This window comes from Scomber scombrus, chromosome 15, assembly GCF_963691925.1.
Source record: "Scomber scombrus chromosome 15, fScoSco1.1, whole genome shotgun sequence".
NCBI classification, from domain to species: domain Eukaryota; kingdom Metazoa; phylum Chordata; class Actinopteri; order Scombriformes; family Scombridae; genus Scomber; species Scomber scombrus.
The window spans coordinates 6,625,607-6,651,643 of record NC_084984.1 but is presented as its reverse complement, the minus strand read 5'-3'; the positions used below and the strand labels follow the sequence as shown (position 1 = coordinate 6,651,643).

Below are 26,037 nucleotides of genomic sequence, written 5' to 3'. Positions count from 1 at the left end.
TTTGCACCGACTCCAGAAGGAGAGTAAAAGTTATGTCACAGTTTGAGAAGAGGTCAAAATAAGTTAAATCAAGGCCTTTATTAACATCCACCACTCTACTTCGAAGTAAATTATACATTTTGCAACTGTGGAGAAAAATAATGCATAATTGCATGTTTCCACTTTTTTACTTTTAGTGCATACTGCAGCTGCTCTTAAAAACGACATACTGTTACATGAAGTATGCATACAACACTTCATCTGCTATTGTGGTTTCTGCACTGTGCTGTTATTGGTCTGTGCTCTCTCTGCGGCTCAGTTGATGTTACTTCCTTGTGTATTTCCTTCCTTGTGATATACTTTATAATCTTCGACTGCGCAGAGGATTGTGGGTCAAAAAAGCCAGAAAAGTCTACTAGCTAGATGCAGTAGGACATTAGTGGTACTTTTAACCCTTACATACTCTTCATATTCTGACTCATAATTAGTCTCTAAACCAATTCACATTCATATTTGATTAATCTTGTAAAAAAAAAAAAAAAAAAGACATTCACAATCACTATTTTATGGTCCAGGAGAACGTTTTATAGAATATGATGATTAGAACAACATGTTTGAATGCAGATTTTTGATTTTATTTTTAATGACAGGTCAAACTTGTACATTTGAAAAAAATACAAAATGTGTATCAGCTGCACAAATATTAAAAAAATATGCATTTTAGTTTTTTTGTAGTAGTTTTGTGTACTGTCTGGCTAAAAGAAATCAGTCATTTAAGGTGTTTTTACAGCTCTCAAATGTAAAGCATACTACATTTGACATACTTAATCTTTTATTGGCATACTAAGTACTAGTATGGGCATGAGGATGCAGCCTAAATCTTTATACTGTTTAAAATTCACACAGATATGCACTCAAGAGGCCACAGAAGACGCTTATATGGTGCAAAAAGTGCTGAAGTGAAAAGATGACAGGACAAATGTTTCAGTTATCAGATAATCAGTAGGTCTTACAAAGCTTCATTGATCTTGACATTGTTATCACTCACTGATTTGTATGTTGGATACCTCTTTCACCACCGTTATAAAAAGATTTAACTATAACAATATGTCCACACACAATATATCAAAGGTATCCAGAATGAATCCTCATAGAAACACGACTTCCTGCATAAGGCACAGACTCACTCTGTCATTTAGATAAGAGTGTTTTTCTCCTCTCGGTCCAGGTTACCATGGTGATGCTACAGTCTGGCAATCCAGACAGCATAAATATAACCGAAGGCAGATAGAGTCCAGGCAACCAGTGGTATGTTAGACTGAAAAGGAAGAGTGGGGGTGGGGTGAGGTTAAAGTCATTAAAGTCCTGCTTCATTTTGATGTCTGAGTGTTTCTGTGCAGAATGATGTATGTGAAGAGTTTATTGTCACATTCATCTGATGCTGAAGGAAGAAAGTTTCTCTGTGCTCACCTTAAATCTGAGTTTACCAGCATGATTTGTGACATCACAAGTAGTTTGAAGGCCAGTTGTGCTCCAGTTTTGTGTTTTTAATGCGGTAACTGAACTGTATTTGAGGGGAAACAACATACCAGACACAAATTATTAGTCAAAGAAAAGTATTTCTATTACTGTCATGTCTGGAAGAGAACTTGAGAAACACTGTGGAAGTGAAATCAACATTTATAAATTGTAATGTTCATGGAGAGCTGTGCAGACCCATTTGTGACATTTCGATTTTTCTTTTCAAGGAAAGACATCAAAGCTTTATAGCTGATCACTAAAGAAAAGACAAAACACAGAATTATTGTTTGTTTTGTAATCTTTTTTTAAACTCTTTACATTTAATTCAAGACACCAGCCACAACAGCAGAGTCCCCAGTTAGATTCCATTCAGATGTCATATATTTGCCGCCTGTAATAAAGATTCACAAATGCCCCCAAATGCTTTAAAGGACGGGTTCACATTTGTTCAATTCTGTCCTAAAACAATATCCAGGTGCCTAAATGAACATAGATACAGGATTTTCTTGCTATAATCATTCCTCCTGATCATACTAAACATTTAAAGATCCTTTCCTAATGTACTATCAGTGTAAGTGATGGGGGATAAAATCCACATCCTCACTCTGACCAAAAATGTATTTAAAAGTGTATCTGTCACATCACGTATACCTCTGCATAAGTGGACATTATTATCATTTAGATGATAAATAACAATGATTGGCATTGACAGATGAGGTGTTTGAGGGCTCTGAGGACATCTGACCCTCATACTCAGATAAATTGTGCAGCTGGACAGATGGAGATCATGTGATTTGAAGTTTGAAGGCTGTGAATCAGTTTGGGTCACTATTACTTAGATCTGGTCCAGTCCAGAGGGATCAGCAGGTTTTTGTCAAAGTCAAAGTTTTGTCACATTTGGGGCAGAAGAGCCCTCTTACAAGGAATGTGTTGAAAATGTACATATTTAGTGACCTGTAGTACTTGTTGTGCTGGTTAATTGGAGATTTTTCTATCAGTTACTCGCTCCCTGATTCGATCATGATTTGCAGACATCCTACCTGTGCTACCAGGTGTCTTCATGTAGTGAAATTAAACTTTGTATTGTTGACTAATTATATTAATACTGGAAATTGTTGTGTGACATTTTATGAGATGGAATGAACTAAATGACTTTTCTGTAATGTTTTGTTGAATACTAACACATAGGGGTGGCCTAATAGTTAAAAAAAAGGGTTCATTGGAGAGCATAGTCATAGCCGAAACCCTCTGTAAACATTACGCTGAACTACACAGCGCTGTCCTTGTCGCAGCTTATTGAGTACAAAGATTCAATATAAGGAAGAAACTAATGTTCACAGTACAGAAGTATACAAAATATAGATGTTATTTTAAAAATGTGACCTGAAAATGAAACCACACAGCGACTGAACCGTCAGACTGTAGGTCCAAGAGTCAGGTGAGGACTTTTATGTATCAGGACGAAGGAGCTTTTAGCTGGGAAATGCAAACAGTCCAGCATGTTGCACAGATACACGCTGTACGTTCCTCATGTCATTGTGTAACTTTACAGTCGAGTGCACGTTTGCTGAGTGTTAAATGAGTGTTTGATTTATTAAGTCCGCCCTATAAAAATCAAACCAGATAATAAATGTTCAGACATTAAATTGATGCTATAATTAGGAATATCACTTACCGACAGAGTTTGAATAAAGATATTTATAACACAGTGTACCCATGATCATCACAAGGTAAATAAAGGACAACAAACTATAAAGATATTTATAACACAGTGTACCCATGATCATCACAAGGTAAATAAAGGACAACAAACTATATTTAATTTGATGTTTTCTTGTCTTTATCTCCCTGTCAAACACTTACAAGCACATTACAGCTTAAGTTATTTATTAAGTATGTAATGATGAAAGTGTGTTAACTGTATATTGTGTTTTTAAAGATAATATTTTATTCTAAGGTGATTTTATTTGTCAAATTGTGTCATATTAAGTCTCATTTTCAATGCTTGAGTTGATCATTTTTCTATTATCAACACAATTGGTCTCTTTTTTGTCAAATAATCTATAAAATTTGCTCCAACACATCTTTTTATACTCTTAATTGTCCCAAACACACATGAAGCAGCTAACAGATGTCTTTTTTCCCCCCCCCTCTGCATTTTTAGTGTTTGTTTTAAGCAGCTATCAGGATAAACGTCCAGCTCAAACCTGCTGCAGCTGTTCCAGGAGAGTTTCAGGCGGTGTTGCAATAAAAAGGCTCAAGGACCACCGAGAGATAAAAGTGACTGTGTTTCTGTTGATTTGCGAGGCATCCGGGTCAATGTGTTTGACCAGTGTTTGCACTTTACATAACTAACACGATTCCGACACAAATCGGCAGGAAAAACAACAGAAAACATGGAAGTTACATCAGTAAATAATCAGTAAATTCAGTGTTAATCTGCACTGTAGCATTGATCACAAGCATGTTACATTCTGCATATTAACAGTATTTTAGCTGCTATTTATTGTCATTGTATAGGCTTTTAATACCACTCATAGCAGATTCATGCATTCAGCCTTTAACAGAGTGAACAAAACATTTAGTCAAATCCATTTTTATTTGTATGGCCCAATAGCACGATAGCATAAATTTAGCTTCAGGGGCTTTACAACCTAAACAGCAATGCTATAAAGTAAAACTCCCCCCAAAAAAAACCTTTAATGTGGAAACAATAGAACTACAGAGAAGGAAACCCTTTTCCAGGAGACATGCAATAGATGTTGTGTACAGAATAGACCTAGATAGTGAAGTTGGTGACATATAGGATGACAAAATTATAGCTAGATGGATATTTAAATTCAATTTTAAAAACCTTTATACCTGCCCTGTTTTGAAATTGAGATCTAGTAGGCACTCCTGAGCTCTAAAGTAGTGAATTTGACTAAAACTGCAGAGAAAATGTGAGATATATGAGCTGTTTTTCTGACCCTGCTTCATTATAAATCACTAAAGAGTGGCAGAGAGGCCAAGCTGACACTTCACCTTTGTATAAAACAGTCTGGGTTAGTCTCCTCTATATTGTGGGAGGTTTATTCACTCTTACAGAGATAATAAATCACTGAATTTTTTTAGCCAATGAATCTGAGTCATTTTGTGTGTCATTTATGTGCCATAAATAATACTTTGCTGATCAAAGATTATGGTTTAAAGCCAAAATACTTGTGTTTAATGCAAAGTACCAGTATACGCTAATCAATTAAAATCCTATGTTTTGTAATTATTTTAGTATAATAAAAAAGAAAATAGAAAATACAGACTCCATAAGATAAAATATGAAATGTTAGTGCATGACAGGAAACAGTATTATCTTTTCCTCCTGACTATGCCATAGAAACACTTTCAGTTTCATGTGAGAGATGATTTATGATCTGCACACAGACTGAGGTGTCTGTAGGACTTGTTTAATTATTACATTATATATTATAGTGGTTGGAAGCACGTTTGCCTTTTGTTTTGTTTTTTTACGTTTTATACGATGTTAAAATCAATAAGAGCTTGTTGTAAAATCAAAATCAAGACCAAAACCCACAGTTAGTTGTCTTTACAGTGGTTTATGCGACCTACATTTGGAGGCTCTGGCACACAAAGAGTTAAACTTGTCCGTTGGTTAATCTGGGTAAAGTTTCGTCTTCAGGACAGACTTGGTTCTCCACTTGTGGGCGTGCCAAATTACGCGCCTGTCAGTGCAAAAGAGGTATTTACACACGACAGTGCAGGGGGCTTTCAGTGACAGGAGGGGGGCAGGTTAATGCTTTGAGCTGCATTAAATATTACCTCAATTATGTCTCGGATATTAAATCTAATCAACGTCCAGCTGCGGAGAGATTTGGCTGCGTATCGAGGGATCGCTCGTCTTCCTTTGCGGACCATAAGCTGCGACTCAAGAAAACAAGCTGCACAGAGGTGAGATAGTACAATTTTTTAAGACTCCATTCACATTTAAGTTAATTTTTTTTATAAAACACGTTAAAGTCGCTCAATAAATGAGAGTTATAGTTAACGTGCGTAATAAAGCTGCACCAGTGAAAGATTGCATGCAAAAACTGATGCAGAACTGTGCATTACTGCTATGTTACACCATTGTTTATTGTGGTGCAGGTATGACAATATTTTCAAGGTGTGACACTCTGTAAAAAGACTTCTGAACTTGTGCATGATGCATGTGGGAGATGTAATAATTCACCTGTAATTTTCTTCTTCTTTTCTATCAGTGATGCTAACACAGTGTTGGGAAAGCGGTGGAAGGACACTGCAGACACTGTCATCATTGGTGGAGGATGTGTGGGAGCCAGTATTGCCTATCACCTGGCCAAAGGTGGCATGAAGGATGTGGTGCTGCTGGAGAAGTCTGAGCTGACTGCTGGATCCACCTGGCATGCTGTAGGTCCAACTAAGGCTGTGTTATTTTAATGTAAAACTGAAAGATCCTGCAGCAGGTTTGAAGGGGAAAGGTGGATTATCTGTCTGAGCGGCAGGTGGTCTTTCTCCCATAGGTGTTGTATCTCTGCAGCAGCATATGTTCCCACACTCCCTGCTTATCCTGCTTAATCAATACTTTCATTCATTTCTACTTTTTCATCATCAGCCCTGTTGGCTTTATAGTATTGAGCATGGATGTGACATTGTAATCATCAAAACTTCCTGAAACCCCATTATTAGTGCTAAGATATAGTTAATTTACTTCACACCATGATTTGATTCACTGAACAGTGGTCTGTGGTCTGACATGAAGCTTTGTTGGACTTTGAATAACAAATAACATCAAACACAGTCCAAACTCCAAAAGTAGGTTGTTCAAAGTCACTTTAAATTGAAACATATGGATTTTTCAACCTGGACCTTATATTTACCCATCATTTTATGTCAAAGTGACCAATGGGGGACAACAATTTTTGTAATTGGTCCAGTATTGAGTGAGTGTGCTGAGGCCTGCAGCCACAAAACAGGCTGCTAAGTAATCCAATGGGGCAACAGCGCCCCATCAATGTATGTTTACTAAGTTTTTGCCAGACTCAGACACTATTATAAGTGTCTGACAGCATTATAGAAAGAACCATACAGAGATATAAGACGTTATTCTTGACCTTTCACTTGATCCAATATGTTTATGTGTCTAACAAAGTCTCGCTCAACAAAATATCGTGAGAGTTGAGTTGCTCTGTTGGATCACATTGTAGCTTGTTTTGCAGCTGCCGGCTGAAGCGCTCTTGCTCAATACTGGACCAGTTTCAAAGACTGTTGTCCCCATTAGTCACTTAGATACCAATGATGGGAAAATAAGGTCCAGGTTGAAAAGTCCCGAAGTTTCCCTTTTAAAGGAAGTGTATCATGCACATTTCCAGGTGTATATTTTTCCAAAATGTTGATCCAAAATATGCAAGTGGACAACCTGAACAACCCATGGAACAACTTTAACAACTAGGACTACAGAACGGACAGCCGATTGTGGGCGTCCTCTGAGAATGATGGTGAAAGAAATGGTTGGACGTAGAGCTGCAACGATTAGTCGATTAATTACCTACATTTTGAGGATCGACATTTTTCAACATTTTTGGACATTTCATAGACCAAACAACTAATCGATTAATCGAGAAATAGAACTGACAGATTAATTGATAGTCAAAATAATTGTAAGTTTCAACCCTAGTTGGCACTTAGATAGCAGCAGGATGTTTCACAGTGAGTACAGCAGTAAAAGAGGACTACAGATATGTTTTGAAATGTCATGAAAAAGTCATGAAAGCTGTCAAAACATGGGATTATTTAGGAGGAGGTACTTTATTGATAATCACAGTACAAATTGGACATCAATCAGACATTTTATGATCACATTATTGTCAAAGAACAACAACTCAGTGATGTTACAACTAAACCTCTAATGTGTGAAGGACTTTAAAGGAACTAGAGCTTTAATTGATGAGTTGATTGAAAGAAAATCACTTGACAACTAAACTTGACTCGTTTAAGTCTTTTTTTCAAGCCAAAAATCACACATTTGCTAGTTTAAGGTTCTCAAATGTTCAAATTTGCAGTTTTTTTTGGTCTCACAATACAGTGAATTCAGAACATTTCTCACCGTCTTCTGATGTTTTATTTACTAATTGATTTGTCGATAATGAAAATAATTGCCTCAAAAGCATCAAATATGGAGAAGTTATTCCTCAACAGCCTTGTTTAGTGAAGGTATTTACATCCACCTTCTCTACGTTTCCTTAAGTAGCTGCTCCGTATCCATCGACAGCAGCTGTCACGTTATCGGTTTTCAAAGAGTCTTTAGTCTTGACCCACTTTAACCCTTAAACACTGCTGCTCATTCACTCACCAGCACTATACTTTACTGCTATTAATATATGTTTGACATGTCAGCAAGGGTGAGGTGGGGTGGGGGACCTGACTCTTATATTCAGTTACTCTCCTCACAGTCAAACCCACATACATTTGGGGACAGGCAGCTGGGTCAACATTCACAACATTCACACTTACTGTTAATCCAGAGTTTCCAGTTAACCTTTTTGGCTGGAGCTCACAGACATAGGAATACCCTCAAACCCAAAAAACAGCTTTGCTAGTCGTCATTAAAGACATATTTTTATTTACATATAAGAAACATTTCTCTCTATGAGTTGAACAGACAGTATGCTTCAACAGAACTGCTTTTCGGATGGTTGAAACTTCTTCTTACCCTCGCTGCACCGCCCAAAACATGCATAATTTCCAAATCTGAAAATCCAGCATTCACACTCACTTCACTCAGTAATTGGCCAGTTGTGCTGGGAGTTAGAAAGTAAGCTGGGTTTGAACGTTTTGCTCTTTTTCTATTTCTATTTGTTCTTATCTGCTGGATTAGTCGAAGCATCTAACAGTCAATAGCATGTGTGGAAAAAACTGTATTTTATGCATAATGATGAAAGCCCTGCAGGTGATAAAACATCTTGTATTATTCCTGCTCAACTGTCTCAAAGAAAATATGATGTTTCAAACAAAAATTGATTCAAATAATCAATCATCCACAAGTGAAAACTGGACTTATGCTCATGAGATGGGCATAAATAAGACTCTAAATGAATGATAATATTGCTCCATAACTCCAAGTTCAACATATCAACTAAAAAGGTGACGATATGTCGGTGTTGTGTTCATGGCACAGTCAAAAAAATCTCTTTTTTACAAGTTCTTAGTTGGTGAATGTTGCATTTTCTTCTAATCCATTCTGATAAATTGTGTGTTTTTTGTGTTACAGGCTGGTTTGACGACATATTACCATCCAGGCATCAACCTCAAGCACGTTCACTATGACAGCATTAAATTATACGAGAGTCTGGAGGCTGAAACTGGACAGGTGAGGTGCTTTGTTCACCTTTTGTAGCTTTTAATGTGTTTTAAAGTTTTTTTTATAATTCATTCATGTTATCTTTGGGTGTAGGCGGTGGGCTTTCACCAGCCGGGCAGCGTCCGCATCGCTTCAACAGCGGCTCGAGTGGACGAGATGAAGTACCAGATGACCCGCACGCACTGGCACGTGACCCCGCAGACCTTAATCGGACCGGAGAGAGTCCAGGAACTTTTCCCCCTGGTCAACGTTGACAAGGTTTGTATGAATCAAGGCAAGATTTAACAGATCAATGCAGTGCTGTTTTTATTAGTTTGAAGAATGTGAGCCTTGTGGATCAGTGATAGACGAAAAAGTCCTTGAGGACCTGCAAGGTCTTTGAGACAAAAGATGTAGTGTTTTCTTTGTCTTTGCTTGTTCCCATCATCAGAAAAGTTGGTCCGCTGTCAAACTGGCTGGTCTGTTATATCTGAATCTCTGAAATCTCTTAATTTTTAAACCAGCTCATACATTTATAATAATGTATGAAATGACAGTGTGTAATATGTTGGGTGTCACTTGTAATAATGACTCTGCAGCTCCTCTCAGCTTTACAGAGCTTTATAGTTAGTTTCAGCTGATTGTTTAGCTGTCCAGCTTCAATTTTACTGTTTTGGTTCACTCTCAGCGCTCTCATAGTGTCATTTTTCAGCTGCCGTTATCAGAGAAAAAGCTCTAAAAAGCAGCTTTACACTACCTGTTCAGCACCAAACAGTTTTGGTGAAAGCTGGTGAACATAGTGGAGCATTTAGCAGCTAAAGAGCCAGATATTTCCCTCAGGAGTTGGTAGACAGTAAAAACAGAGCTAAAGCAGAACGAATGCTGGACTTAAATTTACCAGATGGACAGAAACACGACTCCAAATGAATAATGTTGTTCTGTAACTGCTGGATGTGGAAATAAGTAGCTGTTTGCCAACATATACAAAGATATTCTCATTTTAGGGTGCATTTATGTCAACTGAGGTTCATTTACAGTTCAGTTAAAGTAGAAGAGAAATTTAACTCAGATCCACAGCAAGATATCTCAACTTCTACCAGCCGGATTGCCATGATTTTTGCTATGAATAATCATAATCCACAGACGATAAGTCCTTTGAATTTTAGCGATCTTTCCACCTCTTGTCTTGTAAAACCATTAGACCAAAATCTTCCCTTTTTTTGGCACCAGAAAATATAAATTACTGAGCACATTGAGGCTCCTTAGAGGAAGAACCATCTTCATTTTGGATATTCTAGTTTTATTCTTACGTTAGCCTCAGGCCAAAATGTTGACTTTGCCAACAAAAAACTCAAAAATCAACTAAAATCCCAAAATATTGTTGGTTCCATCCACATAAATAATGTTTTTTGGTTTTGATTCATAATGGCCTCAAAATTGGAGTTTGTTACATTAGTAGCTGATAACAATTTGAACCAAAAAGCTACTTTAAGACCCTTGCCCAGAGTCATTTATGGTCAATTGACGTGTTTGATCAGTTGACTAATGTACAAGTAGTCAATTAAAACAACTGATATTTAGAGCGAATGAATTGATTATTACAAGCTAATCCATCTGTTGGATGTTGAGGAAACTTGGACCCTTTAAATGATGAATATTTATGTGTATATTTTAGGTGCTGGCGGGTCTGTACACCCCCGAAGACGGCCACATTGACCCTTACTCTCTGACCATGGCTCTGGCTGCTGGAGCTCGTATGTATGGCGCCCAGATCTACAACCCAGCCCCGGTTAACGGCCTCACACCCACCGCTGATGGCAAGTGGGACGTTCAGACTCCTCATGGGACCATCAGAGCAAACCGCATCGTCAACGCAACAGGTTTGTACTTGGTTTGACAACATAAAAAACATGCACATCCGCTCACAGAATGTAATGAAATGTAGAAATATATAAAATGTAAGCCGCAACAATCACTCCATTAATCCCTTAGTGGATTTATTGGAAATTAATTGGTAATAAAATAATCAGTTTAGTCATTTCTGCTGCTCCCTGCTTCTCAAATGTGAGGATTTGAGGCTTTTATGTGCCATACTAGATAGAAACTTTGAGTTTTGGACTGTTGAGCTTACCAAAGAAGACTTTTGAAGGTGTCACAATTGGAAATTATAACAGGCATTTTTCACTATTTTCTGACATTTTATAGACAAAATAATTGGCAGATCCATTGATAATGATAAGAATTGTTACTTGCAGCCCAAATAAAATGTGTGTATTTCAGACACATGTCAATTTGTTTCTGCTTTTAACCTTTTACCCAATGTCAGCTGAGACCAGGTGAAGTTAAACTATGTTTTTCAATACAGCTGCATCGATTCATAGAAAATTATCTGGCAACAATTAAGATGATCCAATTAAGTAAATATTAATAAATATTTTAAGCGAAAAATGCCAAACTATAGCTGGTCACAACTTCTCAAACATGAGGATTTAAAGCTTCATATATGATAGTGAAGATAATATCTTTCGATTTTGGATTGTTGAGCAGACAGAACAAGACATTTGAAGGCACCATCATCTATAATTGGCATTTTCTCACCATATCCTGAAATTTTATACACAAAAATGATTAATTGTGTAAACAATTGGCAGATTAATCAACATTGGGAAAAAAAGGTTGCAGCCAAAATAACATGGTGATTTGTCATGTTTCTGTTTTGATCTTTGGACTAATTTCAGCTTAGCTCATCTTTAGTTTGTTGTTGTTACAGTATGTTTTGCACTACAAGGGGCATTACACAACTCAAACACTGCCATCCCTACACTCTGTTGAAGGCTTCATGGTACAGAATGACACATGGTATTAAGATATTGGGATATAATTTCACCCAAACAGTTTAAAGCTTTGCTAAAATTTAGATTTTGTTGTTATGGCTTCTTCTTTTTTAATAACAGTAATCCTGACAGAAAAGACACATAAAAGCTAAACTAAACCTAAAAAGAAAGAAATAAATGCATATAATGGTCGATTCATGTGATATTTTTACGGCAAAGGCTATTTGCACCCCTGGTGCAAATATCAATGAATGCTATTTGCACCCCAGTACAATTAGAAGTGGATGCTATTTGTACCCTGGTATCAAAGTGTTTTTATTTGCCCCGTCTTGGTGCAAATATCAATGTATGCTATTTGCACCCCAGTACAATTAGGAGTGCATGCTGCGGGACTGAGTGTCAGAGGGGAGTGTCTGGAGATATGCGTAAGACTCCCGTATCCCACCGGGACAGCGGAATAAATATATGTCGCTGTTCTCTTCTGTATATCATATGATAATTTCTATCCGGTGAGATCTATCACTTCCCGGCGTGAAAAAATGTCAGGTGTGGCGTGTGAGCGTGAGAGCAGCTTGAAATGCGTGTGTCTCACGGCTAATGCCTGAGACGTCAGAGGTCTGAAATGTATTTGGTATCCATGGCAACCATAGACTTATCTGTCAAGATCTGATTTCCATCATATAACAACCTGAAGGTTGTAAATTCAGACATTTTCGGGTTGTATGCATTTACTTAACAAAGTTATGAAAATGCAGCAGAGTTTTTCCGCTGAAAACATCAATAAATAGCTGCTGCTGCAAAGACTCGAACCCTTGTCTCCTGCACTAATGACGGACCCGTTGCCCATTACGCCACCGCTTCGGTCCTATGTAGTGATGCAACAGCCCAACATGTTTGCTAATACAGAAGATAGATATTGGCGACAAATAATTTCTAACTGACAAACTGACGCTTGTATGCATTGACTGAGGAAAGAAGGAAAATATAATACAACTTTCCCGCCAGAAATGTATTTAGAACAAACATTAGAGATGAATCCTTTCTAAATTCGCCCTTTTCTGCTGCCGTGGAAGATGAATGTCTGCCATGTTTTCACGTTGTTATACGTCTAGGGTGCAAATAGACCAGCTGTGTGGCCGAGGCTATTTGTACCAGGGGTGCAAATAGACACTCCGTATTTTTACTATTAGCACAAAAGTGGTAAAGCCTCATCCTAAAATGTAACTCTCGGCAACTTCTCACAATTTACACTGATTTTAAAAACATAACATGTGTACAAAGGAAGTCGCAATAACGCCTGGCAAAACAAATTTTCTAGCCTCTAGTCAATATAACATGTTATCTTTGGACGCTCTACCACAGCAGGACCTTTGCCCACACAGACCACTGCCTGCACAGTTCATGGAGACGAGCACTTGGCTTGAACTGGGTTATACCAGTTCAGGGGGGATCTCGTCTGCTGCTGCTGCTGCGGCAGCTTGATTATATGCCAAGGTTCAGGAATTTGAGAGGATATTGTGTAACATATTTCAATAGATAGGTCATGCATACTTTTGCTTAGTCGCCTTTTTAAAAATCTTCAATATCAAATTAACTAACTGTGCTTCCACCATGACAAATGCTGTAAAAATTGAAGGGAGAGATTGCCGTCATGTATGCATGTTTAAAACTTGAAAAATGTCTGAGTGCACATGCTTAAGCTTAAAGCCGTAAACAGCGCCGTAAAGTGAATTTTCTGCAGCTGCATTCACATCTTCTTTGCTACATATTTTCTCCCTGAATTTGCACATTCTGTACTCTGGTTGAAGCCAGTTTTTTTACGTTGTGGGCCCTGCTGGCCTTTTGCCTCCGCCATGTCCGTCAGCCAATCCAAACAAGCCAACTGGTCACATTTCATCCAATCTTGAAGCAGCAGCACATGCACACCTCCTTACATTTAACTTTACTGCTGATGCTCCTTTTTTTTTCTTCTATACAGTATGTTCATGAGTGTGCAGATTAGCTGGTACTATTTGCAACTTTAAGATACTGATGTCTGTTTACATGCTTTCTTTTCCCACAATGAACAACCTTCACATTATAATCAATTTCCATTCTGTGGGTTTTTTCCAAAAGAACAGCCACAAACTCAGGGTCACTGCACTTCCCTTTTGTGTTTTGGGTGTTGAGTTTGTTTTTGTGGTTGAAAGATTTACAACAGATGCTTTGCGGGCTGCTGAAATAACCCTTTATGCAAAGCATCTAGTTTAAAGTTTCATTCTTTTTAAAATCCCAGATAGATGACATATGACAACAGCAGCCTCTGTCTTTTTTTAACCCATTGTGCTACACTCACATTATTGTTCAAAACCCACAAAGCAGCTTCTGTTTTGAGGGGTTTGCATAATATCAACCATCTTCATCTTTTCTTTCTAGTCCTTTTTTTAATTCTCTTCTGCTAAAACTTGGGCCACTGCTTTTATCATATACCCAACATCTCCCTCCCCCCACAACATCTCATTTTCATAAATTTGACTTGCCATTGAAACCGAAAAGCAGGCTGTACCCCGTTTTCCTAACCCTAACCCTAACGACCCAGGTCAAAGGTCACTCCTGAAATGTGACTCCTGTTGGATCAGTTTCAACACAGCAGCCTTGTAACCAGGAGGGAGGCAATGTTTTGACCGTTTTTCCACAAGCCTATAACCTTGCAAACTTTAAAGCTTTTTTCTCGATAATATCCTTTAATTTGTGACATTTTGAACCATTCTGATTACTACAAATAGAGTTTAAACAGCGTGTACGATTGATGTGAACAAAGCAGGGCTTGTTTCAAAGGTTGCTTTATTTAGTTGAGCTTGTTGACTCCAGTCATCACTCAGTGAATTGGCCCTGTGTGCAAACAGCTGGTAAACCTGCTCCTCTACAGCCCAGCTCTTGCCTAAACTGCCTGGGACCTTTTTATCAGCTTTTTTGTGTATATGTACCCCACCTTACCCCATCCCTCACCTTGGAATAAAGTTCACATATGGAGCACATGGAGAATATAAATAAACAATGTGATGTTAATAAGCTACAGACTTGCACGTACTGAAACAGATGGACATAATTTGAGAATATATTTAATCTTTGAATTTAAGTTGATTTATTAGCGCGTTGTCTTGCAACATAGCTGAAGATAGCCGCAGAGATCAACAGGTTGTCAGTGCTCCAGCTGGCTCCGGCCGCTTGGTGTTAGCACAAGGTCCGCATTGATCTACAGTTAGGTCAAATGTCCTACTTACTGAAAACTCAAAACACAGCTTTTCTGTTGTGTGGCTGTTTCTGTTTAAACCAGGTTATGCTGTGCGTCGGGTGTTCCCAAACTTTTTTAATTACAAAGACTCAAAATACATACGGTTAGCATTAGACCGTGATCATAATTTGTTGTCTCTGTGGGTAAATCTGATTTAAATCTGCTATAATCAATATTTTTATATTAACGATGGATCAAGTAACTACATATGTGTAAAAGGTGATGAACCTGCAGATATTTATTACCTGACTTTGCAGTTTTCATCACCTCTGCAGAGCTTTTTTTTGCGTCTTTCAGCTTAATATTTTGGTTTTACAGCCACCAATTTAAAAGTTTTGATTCCCTCTTACTGATCTTAGTGCTGTTTGAAAAAAGACCTCTAATAAACCCACTGTACTCTTTCTGTCCAGCTCCAAATGGCACAGAGACAAAATTAGTTGGTGGAGCATTTATCTGCTTAAAAGCCAGATATTTCCTTCAGGAGTTGGTGGAGACCAAAACAGAGCTAAAAGGAGAGGAAAACTCAGCTAAAGTTGCTCCATATCCATATTTAATACAACCATATGCCAGTGTTGTATTTACAGCTTATTTCTGCTGAAAAACATAATTTAATTTAGGTTAACTATAGAAGTGATATGAGTGAAACTAGCCTTTATTTGGCTGAAGTCCCTTTGAGCCCTCTGAAGAGCTGTTGGTAACCCCGGACCTCATAACACTATTTAATCAACACTGTGACATAATGTTGACCCAGCGTTACAAGTCATTATTCAGTCAGATGACATTAGATTAGATTAGATTAGATTTAAGATCTTCGATGTGTTTCACAGAGATTACACGCAGCATCACGATGAAAGAGCCCCTAGTGATGAATTACAGTTTGTTACATAATGTACATAACTGTAAAAGCTCTGACGCTAACTGCTGTCTTACGCCACACAGCTGAATAATATCCTGTCCCTCCAAGATAAACATGTGGCTAGAAACAGAGGACATGCATAATAAGGACAACTTTTAATTATGTGAATGTTTAAACATGTGGGTACAGGAATGTGTATATGTACATGTGAATATATATAGACTTGTACACTATAATCAGTAGCACCTATACTGGGACTGACTTTATTGTTTTTGTATTCACTGTGTTTTCTGCCTATCAGATATATCCATATGCACTCATTCAACTCTCAAATCATTTGGCTGCACTTTTTTAGCGCCTGTTCTCCTGCTGTTTTTTGTTCCATCTTCTAAATGCCAGAATGTTAAACCGGAGATCCTAGTTGTTTATGTAAAGTTACAAATGGCAAAACTTACTTGCAAATTCTTAAAAAGTCCCCCTGTTGTTGACACATTTTTAATGTGCATATTTGCCTCACTGGGTGTATATTTTTGCTGGTTGCTTATTTGTGAATGTTTTCATTGGTTTCATCTGAGAGATTATACTTTTAAATGTCAACCTTAACAGAATTTGATGTTGCATGTGCGTCATCCTGTGTAATTTTTGACCTGAAACAAACCTGGCCATATCTAGCCATGCAGACTTATTTAGTTGTCTGCTGTCATTTTGAAATTTTTGCCACTGCCCCAAGTAATAGTAATGGTAATTTGGGTGAACTGACCCACTTACTTACTTACAGTAAATATAGTTTTTACTTAAGTTGAATCATTTGGTCAATAAATCACCAGAAAATTGTACATTTAAAACTTATTAAAAGGTGACATTAAAAACTCCTGAACATTGTTGATCACTTCATAAAGGGATCATAAAGTTTTTGTGTATCAAATCAAATGTATCAAATCAAATTTTGTTTACATAATCAATTACCTGTGTTTGTGGTCTGTATGTTAGCGTAATATCTTGAAAGACAATGAATTAAAAACAAGTAAGAACATCTGATCATGGTCTGATATGGAGGAGCTGAGGCTCTGGTGGTCCAACAGGTTTGTCCATTAAGCATCCACATGCCAAAATCTCCTTGAAAAAGAAGCTCAAGTGTTTTTGAGTGTGAGTACAATAAAGCAGTTCTGTCCTCAGGTTGAGAAGTGCTACATGAGTGTATTCTGTTTAAGGAACAAATGATTCACTTTTCTTACCAAATGGTAAAAGGGGGGCGTCGCAGGAGGTGTGGCTGCTTACTTACAAACAGATTCATTCATCAGACTTGTGTGCCTGCTAGGAGACATAAACGTTATATCATTGGCCTTATAAAACATGAACGCAGTGGAGCACTTATTTCCAATTTAGACATAACAGCACTGCCAATTCTCCAAAATCTATGATACAACATTCAGCTGAAATAGTTCGAAAATGAGAAATTCCCCATTTCAGGTACATTCAGGCCATATTGGTTTTTATCTTTCCTGCTTTGCCATATTCATGTCCATGTGTATGAAATGGTATTAAAAGTCTTACATTTAACTGCTGTTAACAGCTGGTGGTGGAAATTTTGTCATTAAGTGTTTTATTAATACCATGTTGTTTTTTTTTCAGGTTTTTGGGCCCGGGAGGTGGGTCAAATGATTGGCTTCGATCACCCCACCATCCCAGTGCACCACCAGTACGTAGTGACAGCAACAGTGCCAGAGGTGAAGGCTCTGAAGAAGGAGGTGGCTGTCATCAGGGACCTGGAGGGCTCATACTACCTGCGTCAGGAGAGAGATGGCCTGCTGTTTGGTCCATATGAAAGGATGGAGAAAATGGTGCTACAGGACTCCTGGGTCAGAGATGGAGTGCCTCCAGGTCTGTCTGCGATTAGATAAAGCTTTGTTCATCCATATTCCTAATTCAAAACGGGAGTATCTTTTCTGCATGGTTTGCATTTCTTGTAGTTTAACCATTACGTTTCTTTCCATCTTGTTTCCTGTCTGGCTGCTGCAGGTTTTGGTAAGGAGTTGTTTGAGTCGGACCTCGACAGGATAATGGAGCATGTTGAGATGGCCATGGACATGGTTCCTGTGCTAAAGACAGCTGATATCATCAATATTGTGTCTGGACCAATCACATATACCCCTGACCTGCTGCCCATGGTCGGACCACACCATGGAGTTCGCAACTACTGGGCCGCCATTGGATTTGGGTATGTGTTGGAAGATTAGGGTTGGTTGTTTAAATATTTGACTAAAAAGAAGAATGCTCAGTGGTTGGACATGTGTTCAGGTATGGAGTTATCCATGCTGGTGGTATTGGTAAGTTCCTGAGCCACTGGATTATGCATGGTGAGCCTCCATACGACCTGATTGAATGTGACCCCAACCGCTACGGCAAATGGACGGATATACCTTTCATGTGTGCCAAAGCTCGAGAATCATATGGCTTCAACAACGTGGGTAAGAACAGTAGATGACTAGTTTACTTTTCTTTGGACATAATTTTCTCTTTTTACTGTCACAAAAACTCTCCTCCTCACTCTGTTGGTCTCTCCAGTTGGTTACCCCAAGGAGGAGCGTTTCGCTGGCCGACCAACTTGCCGGAAAAGTGGTGTTTACGAGCTTTTGAAGGACAAAGCATCCATGGGCTTTCACGCTGGCTGGGAACAACCTCACTGGTTCTACAAACCCGGAGATGACACTGAATACAAGTAAGAAATCCTCATTTTATTTGCAACATGCCTACGATAACTATGTTAGACCTGAACAATAGCAGTTATTTGGAGAACTAACATTAACAACATGTTCCCTGACTGTTTTGGTTTTAAGTTTCGTAAATGCTTTTTAATTTAATTTAATTTAATTGCTAAGTGCTTTTGCGGTCCTAAATTAGCTAACACATTCCTGCAGTAGCACCACAGCAAATCCACTTTCCTAATTTACAATACCCTGTTATTGTGGTGAAAGATGGAGCACAAAGAGATGCTGGTTGACTATTCAGCTTGAACATACCATTGCGTAAAGTAAGAAGCTCCAATCATTTCTGGTGGAGATCAACTCATATATATATACGTAGAAATTATGGTTGTGTGCAAATAAGATTGGTTGTAGTAAACCTGCATGTTTGTCTGAGTAAATGTTTGAGGACGCAATGTTCTTGGGTTAAGATGGGAGTTATGCAGTGGAGCACAAACACATGTTCACAAACAGAGCCAAGCCTTTCAGTCAATCTGTACAAAGACGAGCTCACCACAAATCAGCTATCAGTTCCTCCAATTCTACACTGTAGCACAAGATAACCATTTAGATACCTCGATGAAACAGGAGAAACAGCTGCTAACGTTCAGCAACACATGCAGATAACTCTCAATAACTGTGATGCACACAAGCTTCACCACATGAAGGATCTGATTCTCTAAACCACTCTACAACATGCACCATGACATTATTTACACACATACAGTCACAGATGTCTTGAGATAATCCTCCAAGTGTTTGGAGTCCTACCAACCGTGAGTGTACAATCCAACTGGCCCTCACAGTAGCTGCATACTTGGCTCATATCTGTGATATCCTATAATATCCTTTTGAACAAATTTAAAAGCTGTGGTCATAATCTTGCTATGCAACATTCTTTCCCCAATTATTTACTACATTGTATTTTAGCGATACTACAGCGCCATGGCTCTAGGGATTGGTTGGTTGTCCCATCATTTTGCTCCAAACCAAGCGGTAGCTTGAGGCAGAAGCCAATCTGAAAACACCTAAAGTGCCACGGACAGCTGCTAGATGCTAGCTTCAACTGACTGCCTTCCCAAAAGAGGATCAGCCCTATGTTTCCACAGACCTATGTTCCCCCATCACTTAGACATTTTCCTCCCATCAAAATTAGGCCCTATGTTTCCTCAGGCCTACATTCCCACAGCACAGGTATGGGCATTCCCTAATGCACATAACGTGTTGTTGTTTTTCATCTATGAAAATGCTTGAAAGACAGGTGAAATTCTTTATTTTATTATTAAACTGGGGGAACAGACACAATCCCTCAAAAAGCCTCAACTTCTCTTTAGACCTACTAAGTAAATAATTCTTTTCAATGAATTATTACGGTCTAAATGGGGCCCTCTAAAAACACTGTTGTCACTCATTTTGGAAATGATTGCTCCGCTAATAAGATTTGTTGACTTACAGTACAGTAGCTTTAATGTCTGCCATGTAGACATTGATTGACATTGATTGATTGACACACTAAGTCAGACTATTGTTGGAACATTTTACCAAGTAAACTTGATTACGATAAGTGACTGTTTAGCACAAATTAGCTAATGTTAGCCCAAGTGTGCAGCGTTCTGTGTTCCCAGTAAGTTTCCAGAGCGTGAAAGGAAACAACCCGCACTCTTTATTTGGAAGGTCCTTCCTCCAAACGTAAAATATGTCACTGACAATAAGCAGCCACTCTGGGCTGCAAACTAGCTCAAATGCAAACCAGCTGGTGTCATTGCACCTCGCTATGTCCATCTTCATATAAGGTCCAGAGATGCAATGATTGCATTATCATCAAATTTTGTATATTCATGGTCCCCTGAGGATAAAACCTACCAACCTTAACGACCCCCTAAGTTTTCCTTGAGGTTAACCTTAACCTCCTTAACCTTTGTGTTATTTTGCTAAATGTAGCAACAACTATTAGATGGATTAGTACAGACTGTGCATGCCCACCTCAGGATGAATTATAAAAAACTTAAGTGATACTCTGACCTCTCACCTAGTGCCATCTGGGAAAAGCTGCAAAAACTTCCATTCCTGATCAGCTTTACTTTCTGCTTAGGGCTAATTAGCAAGTGGTAGCATGCTATCATGCTTTCATGCTATCATGGAAAACATTATGCATGCTAAACATCAGCATGTTCGAAATGTCATAGTGCATGATGTTGCATGTTAATATGCTGACATGAGCATTTAGCTTAAAGAACAGCCTCATAGGACTCTTGTTAGTCTCATATACATACAGCACTGTTTGAGGCTTACACGCAACCGTTTCTAATTCTGTACTCTTGTTAGAACAATGTTCATTCATTATACTTGGACACCAGTTTTATGCAGTAAAAGAATGCTAATAAAAGTTGTGGAAGAACAGCTGTAACTCATTAGAATAATAGCCCCAGATATAAAGAAGTCATTGATTTTGTGTTGTGCTCAGGCCCAGTTTCCGACGAACAAACTGGTTTGGACCAGTTGGCAGGGAGTGCAAGCTGGTGATGGAGAAGGTGGGAGTGATTGACCTGACACCTTTTGGCAAGTTCGTAGTGAAAGGGAAGGACTCAAACAAGCTACTGGACCGCCTGTTTGCCAACACCATGCCCAAGGTAAAGCCCTCAGTGTAAATTGATAGCTGTAGTTGTTAACTTTGTTGTATGATGACTTAATGCTGTAAAAACTATTAACATGATGGTTATAAATTCATGGTTTCCTCATTGTTACAATACTATTACATACTTGGTACATTTTTTCCCTTTAAAGAGTAGCTCAAGGAGTAGACGTTTCTCTCTGACTATTTCTACTTTGACTATTTCTACTTTGACCTTTGTGTTTCCAGGTGGGCCAGACTAATATCAGCCACATGTTGACACCCACTGGGAGAGTCTTTGCTGAGGTTACCATCACCCAGCTGTCACCAGGAGAGTTCTTGCTCCTCACAGGCTCGGGGTCAGAGCTGCATGACCTCAGGTGAGATTAATTGAACTGTGCAAGTCAAAGTTAATCTGGCAGGCATTTACTAACTAACTTACTAAATGTGCTGGCTGTTTATACTTCTACTTTATACTTTGATGAACTATTTGATAATTGGTATTTCCCCCCAAAACATCACAAGTTGTGGCTTCTCAAATGTGAATGTTTGCTGTTTTTCTCAGTCTTCTTTTATAATAAATTGAATATATATTAGGTTTGGACTGTTTGTCAGACAAAACAACATTTCAATATGTCAAATTTGGCTTTGTGCAGTGATGGAAGACGTACTCAGATCCTTTACTAAAGTAAAAGTAGCAATACCACAATTTAAAAATACTCCATTACAAGTAAAAGTCTTGCATTTAAAAACTAAAGTACAGAAGCATTATCGGATAAATTTAGTATTGAAGTAAAAGTGCTCAGTCTGCAGCCCCTGTGACTCATGAATTAAATAAATGTAATAAAGTACATTGTGAATACTGAAGTATCATTGTGTAAGCAGCATTTAACTTTTGTAGCTGCTGGGTGTGAAGCTAGTTTGAACTACTTTATAAACAGTTAATTAATTTAGTACAGTGGTCTGGCCCCTTTAAAGATCCACAAAATAAATCTGAGGGGTCATGCGATGATTTATGGTTATTGAAATGAAACCATGTGAGAAGTTTGGAGGGGAAATCTCTCTCTGGTGGAACATCTGAAACACAACTAGAAACAGACTTTATACAATAGCTCACAAAACTGAAAGATTAACTGGATTAATCTTTAATCTTTAATTTATAAGCCTATCATGTAATTTCATGTAAAACTTTAATCTGAAATGTAACCAAGGCAGTCAAGTGGATGTAGTGGAGTTAAAAGTACAATTTTCCCCTCTGAAATGTACCTCAGAATTTACTTAAGTACAATATCTGATTAAATATATTTCTTTACATTTCATCACTGGCTTTTAGTCAATTAATCAAGAAAATAACTGACTGATTTATCTCTAATGAAAATAATCTTAAATTCAGACAGTTGACGCCATTTAGTTTCATCATTGTAGTTCAGAGTACTCAGATACATTAAATTATGGTTTCTTGACAACCACATTCATTAGAAATACCAGTTTTGAAACAGCATCATAGAAAAATGTTACAATTAATCAGGGTGTATCACAAATAGACAAACATTTCCACTTTTCTTGCACAAAACAACAAGTACATGATTTAAGCAAAACACCCCTCAGCTCTCAGTCTCTCACAACCAGGTCAGAGTAGGGTCTCAAGCGACACTGAACAAGACTCTCTCACAGTCTGCTTTATGCTGTGGAAACCTAAAACTTTTTAGCAGCTGTTAACACAACGCCCCTCCATCTGCTCCAATCCGGAGGCGGTACATTAAACCATTTATCTCCATTCCCTTACTATAACCAACTCTCCACCACAACCTGAGAGAGGCAGGGTCACTTTTATGTTGTGTAGCAGCCTCTAGTGGTGATAAGATGATACTACAAATGAAGGGTTCATGGAGGTCACGTCAGGCTATCACTTTTAGACCACTTAGCTGTAATATGGCTGCATGGAAAATATGTGATATATACATTGATTCTGAAATGATACTATATTAAAATCTACTATTTTTGCCTGCTCAATATTTGCTCTTTGAACTCAACTCAGGTGGATAGAGGCAGAAGCTGCGGACGGAGGATATAACGTTGAGATCAGCAACGTGACCGACGAAATAGGCGTTCTTGGCATTGCAGGACCAAACGCCCGCAAAGTTCTTCAGAAACTGACAAAAGAGGACATGAGTGATGCCGGATTCAAATTTCTTCAGTGCAAATCCATCCAGTTGGCTGGCGTTTCCCTCCGGGCCATCAGGATCTCCTACACCGGTACTGAACAGTTTTTCCACACTGCTGTTATTACACTGCGATGCTATTAATAATTCTGTAACAACATTTATTTTGTTGTTCTTAAAACAAATGAATATATTCTGTCAATTAAGAAAAAATACTTCCACACAAAGTACATAAAATAAACAAAAACATCACTTGAATAGGTCAATCACAAATACACGCAAAATCACTTTTAAGGCCCATTTCCATGAATATTTACTCTGGCTCTCATTCACTTCATTCGACTTCACTTCAAGGCAGCTGAAAAATGTGTGTGGTTCCGTTTAGTTTGTTTATCAACGCTGGACGACCATTTCTTTCTGGTGCTGAGTCTGAGTGTAACTACTCTTGTATGGTAATCCTATATATGCACATGTGTGTTTAGGTGAACTTGGTTGGGAGATGTACATGGACCAGAAGGACATAGCAACTGTGTACAAGGCCATGATGGAGGCAGGAAAAGACGAAGGCATCGATAATTTCGGTACCTACGCCATGGGGTCCCTCAGACTAGAGAAGGGCTTCAGAGGCTGGGGAGCTGAGGTACACACATGCACAAAGGGTTTAAAGTTATAATGTGATGCTTTGGGAAATATGCAAATGTGCAAACATTGGTAGTAGGACTTCATTTTCTCCTTCTTTACTCAAATGTAAATTTCTCGAAAACATCTGTACATGTTTGAGCTGAAATCTGAAGTCTTGTCATCAACTTGAGCTCTTGAGGAGGTCACTGATCCCAGTTAAGATATAGTACAGCACATTTCACATTTTGGTTTTTGTACAGATTAAATAAATGAAATGTCAAGTGTTAATTAATGGGTTTTAGAGATGCTCTTAGACAGATTTGGCTACCTTAGAATAGAACCAGGCCATTTCCCTTTGTATCCAGTCGTTAAGCTAATCTAACTGGCTGCTTGCTGGAGCTTCATATTTACTGTACAAATATTAGTAATATCAGTCTCTGATCTAACTGTTAGCAAGAAACTGAACAAGCATGTTTCCCTCAAAATGTTCAACTGTTTGTTTAAGTAGCACAGGTAATTTTTGCTGATGAGATCAACTTTAACTTAATTTTTGCAGATGAACTGTGACACCAATCCTCTGGAGGCCGGATTGGATTATTTCATCAAACTGAACAAGGTAACAATCTTTTTATTTACAGTATTTCTTTTGTAGCTAGGCTAAGATAAATTAATAAACTTAATAATCAACTGTTTGTGTCTGTTTATCCAGCCTGCTGACTTTATTGGCAAGGCAGCCCTTCAGGAGATCAAAGCCAAGGGCCTGAAGAGGAAACTGTCCTACATCACGCTGGATACGGATGATATCGACCCCGAGGGAAATGAAACCGTCTGGCTCAACGGGAAGGTTCGCAACAATGAAAAGCCTTAGTGAAGTGGTCCGGTGATCAAATCCAGTTTTTTTGGTAATTTTGTGGTTAGTTAAACTTAGCCAGTCTCACTTTTGTTTCTCATCAGGTGGTCGGTAATACGACATCCGGCGCCTACAGCTACACCACCCAGCAGAGCCTGGCGTTCGCCTACCTGCCTCTGGAGCTGTGCTCTGTGGGCCAGAAGTTAGAGGTTGAGCTGCTGGGAAGGAAATACCCCGCCATGGTCATCCAGGAGCCCTTAGTCCTCACCGAGCCCACACGGACCCGCCTGCAGAAGAAAGCAAAGAGCAAATAATAAACAAAGACTGTCCTCGATCGGTTTCACACCAGCTTATGAAGAGCAATCCTACTGTGAATTATGTAGGAGGCTGTGACAAATGCTAAAGCTGTTATGGCCAATGTACTGAGCTGTGTTATGTCCTCATTTCAGCTGCCAGTTAAGGGAAAAAGAGTCATATGATTGCTGCCAGTCTGTGTCACATTTTCACATCACATCTTCCTCTTCGTGCCTTGAAAGCAACTGAAAACCGATTCAGAATGTGAGAATGCTTAGAGCCATTTTATGAATGTGTCTTTCTGAAATAATACCTGTGATATACTTGCACCAAAATGTCTTAAAGTGTTGGAAGGGTAATTAACTTTTCTGTAATTCCATAAAGGGATGATAATGGTTTACAGGTCAACAGTTGAACCTTTTCTGTGACTAAATGCTTGATTTTTTTTGAATATTTCTTCCAACAGAAAGGGTCACATAAAAATCTACTTTTTGTGCTTTTTTTTTTTTTTTTTTTTAGAAAAACAGAAATGATGGTGCTGCCTTTTTAATAGTCATGAGGACTTTGAGTCTATGACAAATGTAACAAAGCACAATTAATGTACAAGCAAAGCTGCTGCATCAATAACCAAAAGAAACCGAATGCAAACTTGTACAAAGATTTTTTTTATAGATCTGTTTTTGTACTAATATGTAATTAAATTGGTGTACATTAATACCTCAGTAATTAAAACAATGCACTCACTGTCTTGTGTGCTAGTTTTTTGGTACTCCCTTCATCGTCTTTATCACCCTCCTCGTCCTCCTCCTCTCCTACTCAGTACCATAAAAAAATATAGATGTAGTCACCCTTATTGACGGCCGTTTGGAAGCCACGAGTTTAGCAATTTGACTGTCGCTATCTTTGATTTTTGGAGCCAGAACTGATCATATTTAGTCAA

The 26,037-nt window shown here is 38.4% G+C and overlaps 1 protein-coding gene across 1 annotated transcript; it reads left to right on the top strand.

Annotated features, from left to right (window-relative positions):
- The first annotated feature begins 5,234 nt into the window (after positions 1-5,234).
- On the top strand, positions 5,235-25,843 carry dmgdh (dimethylglycine dehydrogenase). The gene is made up of 16 exons (XM_062435288.1): positions 5,235-5,445; positions 5,754-5,922; positions 8,783-8,881; positions 8,966-9,130; positions 10,527-10,731; positions 17,448-17,696; positions 17,835-18,033; positions 18,114-18,283; positions 18,381-18,534; positions 21,024-21,189; positions 21,420-21,550; positions 23,209-23,426; positions 23,815-23,972; positions 24,510-24,569; positions 24,663-24,797; positions 24,908-25,843. The coding sequence occupies exons 1-16, from the start codon at positions 5,324-5,326 to the stop codon at positions 25,115-25,117; spliced, it is 2,610 nt and encodes an 869-aa protein (XP_062291272.1). The 5' UTR covers positions 5,235-5,323; the 3' UTR covers positions 25,118-25,843.
- The last annotated feature ends 194 nt before the right edge of the window (positions 25,844-26,037 follow it).